At 37.7% G+C, this 10,065-nt stretch overlaps 1 protein-coding gene across 2 annotated transcripts in view; it reads right to left on the reverse strand.

Moving 5' to 3' along the window:
• The window catches only part of Strn (striatin), a 104,899-nt gene extending 94,834 nt beyond the window's left edge, over positions 1-10,065 (reverse strand). For both annotated transcript variants that reach the window (XM_076832845.2, XM_076832844.2), the window contains exon 1: positions 9,758-10,065. In XM_076832845.2, coding sequence (XP_076688960.1) covers positions 9,758-9,991 — 234 coding nt within the window. In that variant the 5' untranslated portion in view covers positions 9,992-10,065. The remainder of the gene's footprint in view (positions 1-9,757) is intronic.

Raw genomic sequence — 10,065 nt, forward strand, 5'->3', positions numbered from 1 at the left:
CAACTACAACAAATACTCCTCCTTACATATCAATATTTTCTAATAGTCCATCAGCTTGTTCAGATAGGGTACTTGTATAACAAAGGTAAACAAAACTATGTCTGCCAAAGAAAGTGATCTATTTCCTCAAATAACTTTCTGCATTACAGCAAACACACAGTTGACACATTTATTATTCTGTTCTAACATGGCAAATATAAAAAAGGATAAGAAAAACCTAATAACCAAAGCACTACATAGTATTTGATGTATGGTTAACAAACAAATTATATTAGAATATATATATACACAAAACTTAATTAAGCTAGTAGCCTGAGAGCAAGCTGAAAAACCTCCAATCGATAAGAGATGTGGGACAGGAGAACACGCCTGTAATTCCAGCAACTCGGGAGGCTGCAGCAGAAGGATCACAAGTTTGAGTCCAGTGAGGGTGACTTAAAGAGACCCTATCTCAAAATTAAATATAAAAAAGGTCTGGAGATAGAGCTCAGTGTTCAATGTCCAGTACCCCCCATCAAAAAAAAAATTTTTTTTACATATGATTTCTTCCTCCTGTCTGCCTCAAATTTCTCCCACCCCTATTCCCCTATTCCATCTCCTCCAATTTCTCTCTTACCTCAGTTTCTTTCAGAATTCGAAATTTTTCTCTATTACAACCTCCAGTCCTTGATGCTTAGGTATTATCATCACCTATTATTGCTATCTCTAGCCTATCCTTTAGTGCAGTCAGTTTATTGTCCTTCAACCACTGCTCAATAGGGCAAAAAGAATATAGTAGCTACTAAGCAAAATAGATCATTTAACCTGGTTCTTGGCTTCTAAAATATGATCTAAATAAAGAATAAAACTTAATGCACTCTGTCCATAGAAATCTCAATCAACAAAAGCAAACCACTTACTATGCCTCAAATTTTAACACTTTCACCTTTTATAAAACTTAAAACTGCCCTTCTTGGTACACATATTATCACCAGCATTTTACCAGTAAAAATGAGGCCTAGAAAAACTGTAAATTGGAAGTGATAGAGTTGTCACAAACATCTACACTTTCTACTGCCAAATAATGATGGTCAATAGATTGTTTTGGTAAATTGGCTACCCAGGCAAGAAACTCCAAAGATCCCTCAGGCAATCTTATTTCTAGCCCAGAATTGAAACCTGGATACCATAAGCAACACTCATAAATCATAAAGAATAACTGATTGTCAAGCAGACTGGCAAAGGGAAATCTGTCCAGATTATTTGGGTATTTGAACACCTTTCAAAAACTTCATAATAAAGGATTTTATTTTAAATTCTGCCTAAATGGACAAGATTTTGGAGAAAAAAAACAATGTAGGCTTCCCCTACTACTGGAATTCAAAGAATTGTAGACATAGAAATAAAATTTAGAACTAAATATGCACATCTCTTAAAATAGAAGCACAGTGGCACACACCTGTAATCCTAGAAGCTTGGGAGACTGAAGCAGGAGGATCAAAAGTTCAAGGCCAATCTGAGCAATTTAGCAAGGCCCCCAAGCAACTTTGGGAGACCCTGTCTCAAAATGGCTGAGAGTTTGGCTCAGTGGTAGAGCCAAAAACAAAACAAAACAAAACAGAACTGCTTGCCATCAGTGGTATTGTTCCTAAGATAATTACTAGAGTCATTCTTATTTGTTAGATTTGGAAAGTAACATCAAAAAATTCAGTTTCCAGTAATGGTGCCCTACAGCAACTCTCCTACTGAAAACAGCTATAAATTCTGTACAAAATATTTTTACAATCTTCTTAAAAGAAACACAAAGCTGACAAGATAACAAGGAATGACATGGTCAAAATTCGACAAGACATGGGAATCCAGTTAAGTACATGGAATAAAAGCCATGTTTTTCCCTTTTGGGTATTAGCCAATCAGAAGAAACTTGAACTTTAGTTTGGACAGCCATGTAAGACCCAAGGGAAAAAAAATCAAAGACCCAGACAATCCAAAATAGAAGACTAAGAGGTAACATACTTCATACTAAGCTAAGACACTAAAGAGCAACCTCAAAGCAGAAATGGCATAAGTGTAGTGACACTCAAATGTATTTATAATCATAATTTATATCAGCTGGGTGATCAAAAAAAATTTTAGCAATGAATTCACTTTCATTCATATGAATGAAAGCTTCATTCATAGCTTTGAATTTTGATAATGCCTCCAAACATCCACAAGAAGCAAAAACAAAACCCTCCTGAAGAAGACACCTCTATCTCAGAGCTCATATTAGTCTTATACTTTCTGAAGGACAGTGAGTAGAACACAAAAATAAACCAGGAATACAAAAGAATAAGTTAAATCATCATGAGCAAGAACTAGAAAACAAGAGACCATTCAAAGGCTCCTCTAATATCTCAAGTGTAAGAACTATAGAGACATTAATTATAAAATAACTACTAAGTTTAAAGAATAAAAGATCATTCTGAAAATATCTATTACAAACAGAATGTTATTTGGAGGGGGAGAAAAAATACCCAGCAGATTTGATTGAAAAAAGAATCAAGGTGAATGTCAACAAAACCAAAACTTCACTGGATAAAAGGATTAGAATTAAGACATGAGAAAATGAACTAGAAGATAAATGAGAATAAATTACCCAGAATAAAACAGAGATGACATGCATGGTGGCACACACAAATAATCCCAGCTACTTGGGAGAATAAGGAGAAGATTGCAAGTTTGAGGTCATCGTTAGCAACTCAGTGAGATCCAGTCTCAAAAAAAAAAAAAAAAAAGAAAGAAAGAAAGAAAGAAAGAAATTCAGAGATAAAAAGATGGAAAATATAGACTAGAGAAAGGAGAGGACCTACGATATACATATAATTAAAGCCCTTTTCAAAAAGAGAAGAAAGTGCAATCGGAGACATATTTAAAGAAATGATGAGAATTGGGCAAAAGTAAGGAAATGCCAACCTAAAGATTTAAGAAACCTAATAAAGTCCCAAACAAAATAAAAAGGAATCCATGCTCTGACAAATCAATAAAACTACAAAACACTAAAGACAAAGAAAATCTCAAATGTAAAATAAGAAAGTGGGAAAACACAGTAAAATATTTGTGTCTGATATTTTAAATAAAATAAGTAAAATGCATTCTGCTGTCACGTACAACTGAGGAGAACAAATAAAAATAATAATAATAAAAAGTAGCATTGGTGTGGCTCTGATTACTTCTGAAAGTTTTAGGAATGAAGGAGATATTAGGGCTGGGGTGTGCCTTAGTGGTAAGTGTGTGTTTAGCATGTGTAATGGCCTGAGTTCGAGCCCCAGAACCAAAAAAATAAATAAAATAAAATCAACAATAAGAAGAAAGAAAGTGGGACTGGGGTTGTGTCTCAGTGGTAGAGCGCTCACCTAGCATGCATGAGGCACTGGGTTCAATCCTCAGCACCACATAAAAAAATAAATAAACAAAATAAAGGTTGTGTCCATCTATAACTAAAGAAGAAATTCTTAAAAAAAAAAAAAAAAAAAAGAAGTAGTATCTGAAAAGACTTTTTTAAAAAAAGAGTAGCTGGATCTGGGCATGATGGTACACACCTGTAATTTCAACAGCTCGGGAGGCTGAAGCAGGAGGATCTAGAGTCAAAACCACCCTCAGCAACTTAGCAAGGTCATAAGCAACTCAGTGAGGCCGTATCTCTAAATAAAATATTAAAAAGGGGGTGGTGGGGCTAGGGATGTGGCTCAGTGGTTAAGTGCCCGAGGTTCAATCCCCAATACCCAAAAGAAAAAAGACATCTGGAAACTTAAGTGACAGAACTTATACAAAACTATTTCATTCTTGATCATTTAATCTCTCTCTCTGGCCTCACTTTACCTATACCTAAAGTAGGGGTTATTTTCAAAGTTAGTTCCAGCTCAAAGATTACACTGTCATTATATACTTCAGTCAGTGGGAGGTGATTCAAATTATAATATTCTACTGCCTAAAAATAAAATGCTAGCTATCATCAGGAAGAACAATGGAAATAAAAAAAGAAATCATATCCCAAATTCTATAAAACTATCCATATATGGAATACCAACACAAGTGTTGAAAATGCCAAACTTTTTAAAATATATACTGTGTGTTTTGTATATGTAAAAACAGAAAAAACAATAACTAAAGCATTTGTTCTTAATCCTTGCATATTACAACTATAAGGGAGCTTTAAAAAAACAAACAAACAACAACAAAACCCAGTAATGCCAGGGACCATATTTCCAAAGATTCTGACAAATATTATTGATTGGTCTGGGGTGGAGCCCAGGGAATAGGTAACTTTAAAAGTTCCACACATTATTCTAAGACTTCAGCTAGGTTTGAGAAATGTTAAAACTTAAATAACAAATAACAAGATATGTTTTAAAAGAGTAAAACCTCATAATTAAAGATTGTGAAATTATCAAGGCTATGAATAGAATGAAAAATGAACCTGCTCACAAAATTATACCATACCACCATGGGGTTCACCTGTTCCAAAAATAAAGGAAGTAAGTTAAAGGACCAATTGAAATTGAGGATTAGTTGCATAGAGTGGTCAGTAAATGTGTATAATGTTACCCAAGGTATAATGCAAACTTTAGATAATTATATTCAGAAGAGCTCATATGAATTCCAAGATAGCAGATGCCTGGGGGTTATTAAAGAGAGCAAGTACTTTCAAAGTATATAACTATTTTGAAGCAGATACTCAAGATCATCATTCCTATTAAAATGTCCTTAGTTCAAGGGTCAGAACCAGAATACTAGACTGCATGGACCCAGGACGGCACATACATGCTCTAGCTTTGAAAGAATTCATGACTGAAGATTATACTTTTCTCTGGGGATAAAGAAATAGAGTAAAACTTCACACAGTGCATTTGCTACTATTTATTTATTCAGCACTTATTTTGTGTTATGTACCACACCTGTACCAGATACTTTAAAATAACTCATTTAAGTCTCACAAGGCAATTAATTATCCTCACTTTACACACAAGAAATCAAGGCTCTGAAAAGTCATTTTGGCAAATATGTATTAAAGGCATGATATACAACAGTAAATTGTAGAGCATGGAATTAAACAAAGGTCTATACCACTGTGTCTTTCACAGTATTTTATATATTATCATAATAACAAAAATAAACGTCATTTTAAGTGCTTACTTTTTCCACTTAAATGCTTAGAAAGTCTTCTCCACAGTTTTATGAAGCCACTTCATCAAAAGATGTTTCAATCATTTTTGACTCCCCCTTTTCTCAAACTTTATATCCAACGCCTAGTACATCTTGCTGGTTCTATCTTCAAAGCTGTTCAGAATCCATTATACTTTGATGACATAACAAAAAATACATTCATATATCCCTGCCACCCTCACTCATTTCTAGCCTGAATTAACTCAGCTTCCTAACTAGTCTTCCTGCTTCTTCTACCCTTCCACATCTATTCTCATTTTGGCAAAGGGATCTTTTTAAAGACAGCATTATCGGGCTGGGGATGTGGCTCAAGCGGTAGCGCGCTCGCCTGGCATGCTTGCGGCCGGGGTTCCATCCTCAGAACCACATACAAAAAAAAGATGTTGTGTCCGCCGATAACTAAAAAAAATAAATAAATAAATATTAAAATTCTCTCTCTCTCCCCCTCTCTCACTCTCTCTTTAAAAAAATAAAAAAATAAAGACAGCATTATCTCTGCTCTCTGATTAAAACATTACAATGGCTGCCCATCTTGCTGAGGTATAATAGGCAAGACTCGTACTTCTATGACATTATTTCTTCCATCAGCTTTCTCTACTCTAGCCACATCTGCCTCTTTGTTATTCCCCAAATATTCCAAGCATTCCCCCTTCTCCTGGCTGCTTCCCCTGCCTACACAGCTTTACTTCAGGTTATTACTTTCTCAGGTTTTAACTCAAATGGCATCGTATCAGTAAAAACTTTCTTCCCCTCTCAAGTATTACACATCCCCCTTATCCCATCAGGGCATTTATCACCTTCCAATATGTTATGTATGTATTTATCACTGTCTGCTCCCGATTTAAACTTGATTAGAGCAAGATCTCTTCATTCTCTCTTCATTGTTGTATCTTTTCTGGTACCTCAAATGGGATACAGCATGAGGTAGGTACTTAAGAAATATCTGCTGAATGAAAATATAAATTATTACTGACAAAACCCAGATTCATGAATACTCCAGCATACAACCTCCACACCACATGCCCTACACAATCTTATCACCAACTACACACAATTCTAGCACTTTCTGGTAAATATCCAAGCCTCTTCCAACTCTACCACACATAATCATCAAAATCTAGGGCCAAGCCAGGAACAGTGAGTGGTGCACACCTATAATTCCAGTGACTTGGGAGGCTCAGGCAGGAGAATCATAAGTTCCAGGTCAGTCTCAGCAATTTAAAGAAACCCTGTTTCAATTTAAAAATTAACAACAAAAAAAAAAGGAGGGATGCTGAGGATGCAGCTCAGTGGTAAATCACCTCTGGGTTCAAACCCTAGTAATCCCCAAAAATCTAGGGCATGGGTTTTGGGAAGGACCAGGAATTAAACCCAGGGGCACTTAACCACTGGGCCACATCCCCAGACTCTTTTTTACATTTTATTTTGAGACAGGATCCAAGTTGCTGAGGCTGGTTTTGAACCTGTGATCCTCCTGCCTCAACCTCCCAAGCTGCTGGGGTTGTGAAGACTGTGCCAATGCTCCCAGCTAGGGCCACTAATTTTTGTGTTTCATATATTTGCTTTCCTAATAGTTAGAAATTTTCAAATACTGACCTTTGGGTTCTCTTTAACTCAAAGCATTTTCCTCCAGCTCTTCGTTTCCTTCACTTTCAATTCTTCCCTCTTATGCTATTCTAAGAAAATTAACCTTCCTAGCAAATTAGAAACTCTGATTCTTCTACATATTGTTTATTTTCTATTATACTAACTAGACTGCATGTTTCTTTGGGGTCTCTAACACAATGTCTCACATACAGAAAATATTCTCAAATCTTATTAGTATTCCTTCTCCAATTCCTTTCACACATGTAAAGCTCAGTAATACCTTGATTATTCTTTTTTTCTCCCATGAATAGCCTATTCTCTTAGAGTGGGAGAGCACTGCCAAAAGTTAATAGACAGTCTATTAAAATGTGCCTGGGGAAATAAATGACAAAAGTTTTCGTTACAATATAGCTGTTTCCTTACTCTCAAAATCTGAAGGTAGCAGAGGCAGGCCAGGTAGTTGGGACCTTGGATTGCCTTTGAAAACTTTGCCTTGGCAACTTGAAAGAGCAGAACTGACAGGTTCCTGAAGGGACAAATAGACAGAATCTTAAATCTTTGTTGGTGTTAATAACATGAGAAGAAATTTAAAAATTAAAAATGATCCATATTTCATCAAAATTCATTTAACTATTTTATTTCCTATTGTTTTACTAGGAATATTTGTAATGGTGAAGAAGAAAAAATGAAGGGAAATATTTGAATTTAATGATGATCTGATGCAAAAAAAAATGTTTTTTTAATTTCCAATTTTACTAATAAGGGAGACAAAGATCACAGATTATTGCAAATCCTCTTCCCCTTTAATACCTAGGTTCAGAAAATATGACAAGAGTTTTGAAGTTTATCTATGGGAACTTAATTTTAGCACAAATCAAGACACTGTAAAAATGTATTGTTCTTAATATGATGAGCATCAATGAGAAACCTACCTGAAGTTTAAAGTGTGCATGTGTGTGTCTGTGTCAAAAAGTAAAGATTGACAACACAGGAAAATCAAAAAGTTTAAACAGGAGAGAGAGGGTGAACAGGACAGGATGGATTAGAAATTCCCAAACTCCTACTTATAGTATTGAGTTCTTGTTTGTTTTTGACCAAATTAGCATGACTTATTTTACAATTCCTAAACCAGAAATTAAAATATAAGCAGCTATATAAAAAATCATATCCTGCAAATGCACACATTAAAGTTAAGCCTTGCCTTTAACTCTTTCTTGAAGCCTGAAATCCACAAGCTCATTTACACAATGCATTACTAATAAAGGTAAAAATGTATAAGCATTCAAACTTGTTGGGTACTATATAGACATGATCAGAAACTTACAAATTTCAAATGGACTATATTATAGCACCATAACAGTAGAAATGAAAGTCACCAAAGAATATAAACATACAACTGTAGAAATACAGACTTAGAAGAAATCATAGACACCATGGACCACTTTCACATTCATTCAACCTGTTCATCCAACAGCTCCATGAGAGATCTTCCCTAATGATCCCATCTAAAACAGCTGCCCCATCACACTGTATTCCTGTACCCTGACTTGTTTTTCCCCCACAGCTGTTTCCACTGTAAACCATTATTCTACACAGCTGCACTTGCTGATTATTTGCCTTCAGACTAAAACATAAACTCCACGAGGGCAGAAGCTCTGTCAGTTTTGTTAATCCCAGAACCTAGACACACATGGTGGGCATTCAGTAAACATGTCATGAATATAAAAGATAAAAGTGAAGCCCAGAGAGGTTAAAGGATTTCCTCAAGGTCACAGAGCTAGCAGCAAGCATGGTCCTTATTGATAACCCTGTCTACTATAATCTTGCCTTGTTGGTCTTTCCAGAACCACTGCTACTCCACGAAAGCAGTCTGTTTTTGCCCTCTCTCTCTCTGCCAAAGAAAATACATGTTACAAAAAGGGGGGGGGGGGTGTTAAACTGGATAGCATTTTAACCTCAAGTACTTTATAAACCAAAACTGTACTCAAATTTCCTAAACATACAGGATTAGCCCCTAAAACAGGCACAACCAATAACAGTTCTTTAAGTTCCTCCTGAAATTAAGTGTGTGCTTTATAACTTTTAAGAACCAGCACTGAAAACCAACTTACCAACTCAGAATGGCCTGTAAAGTATCAACTCACTTTCATTCTTCTCAGGGCCCACAATAGCTCACCTCTGGATATATTTTATCTGGCAGATCATGTAAGGCAAGTAATTAATACTGAAGCCTTTTTAGCTCCTTTAAAAATACACGTCAAGCTCACAAAACATGGAACATAAAATTAACTCTTGGCAAGTTTTAGATTCTGAGAACAGGAACCATCTCCAAACCATGATTGGATCACAATTACCTAGGTCCTTCATTCAAAATCCATGAAACTAAACGAAACGCAGGAGCGGTGAAAAAGAAGAAAAGGCCAGAAAAAAAGACATTCACGTACATAAAAAGGGAGTTGCATTTTTATTGCCCAACATCAGTCTCTCACTGAAAGTCAAGGCCCCACTGACACAACTTGGGCTGTCTTCTTTGATCACTTTCCTTGCAGAAAGAGAAGTCAACTACCAATACCTTTTGCAGATAACGTCTCCAGACCTAGGATGGGACACGGTAGGACAGCATGTTTTGCTCAGTGTCTCTCAAAACTACTGTCAGCCCAATTAGTAAAGTAAAAGGGACGCCCTAAGATGTAGCATGGCAAGAGAGTTGAGATGAGACTGGGAGTTAAGAGTAGGAAGCAGCAGAGGAAAAGGCGCGGGGAGGGTAAACAACGCATCAAGAGCTGGAGTGAGGACCCGGGTGGAAGAAGTGGGGTCAGCGAAAGCCAAAGGTGAAGGGAAGAAGGGGATAAGGTTCTGGGTGGGATGGGCGCGAGCAAAGGGGGAGGGGATGCGAGAGGACTGGGGGAGGGGGAGAAGGGTCCGGGGCGGGGCGGAAGGGAGCGAAGAGGCGGGATGAAGAGGGCCTGGCCGGGAGGGTCTTTACCTGCAGCTCCGCCCGTTCCACCTCCCACTGTGCTCTCTCCACCTCGAAACGGGCCCATTCGTGCTGCAGGAAGTGCAGGATCCCCGGTAGGCTGTACTGGGCTCGGGCCGCCCCCGCCGCAGCCGCCCCGTCGCCGGCTGCGGCAGCCTCCGCCAGAGGCCCGAGCCCCTTAGCACCGCCGGCGCCCGGGTGGTTGTTGCTGAAAAAGACGCCGGGACCCGCCTGCTCGTCCATGGCGGCCGCAGAAACCCTGGGAGCTGCCCAGGCGCCCAGCAGCTGAGGCAACGGCGGCAGCCAGCAGCGCCTCC

This window comes from Callospermophilus lateralis, chromosome 14 (genome assembly GCF_048772815.1).
Source record: "Callospermophilus lateralis isolate mCalLat2 chromosome 14, mCalLat2.hap1, whole genome shotgun sequence".
In the NCBI taxonomy this organism is placed as follows: Eukaryota; Metazoa; Chordata; class Mammalia; order Rodentia; family Sciuridae; genus Callospermophilus; species Callospermophilus lateralis.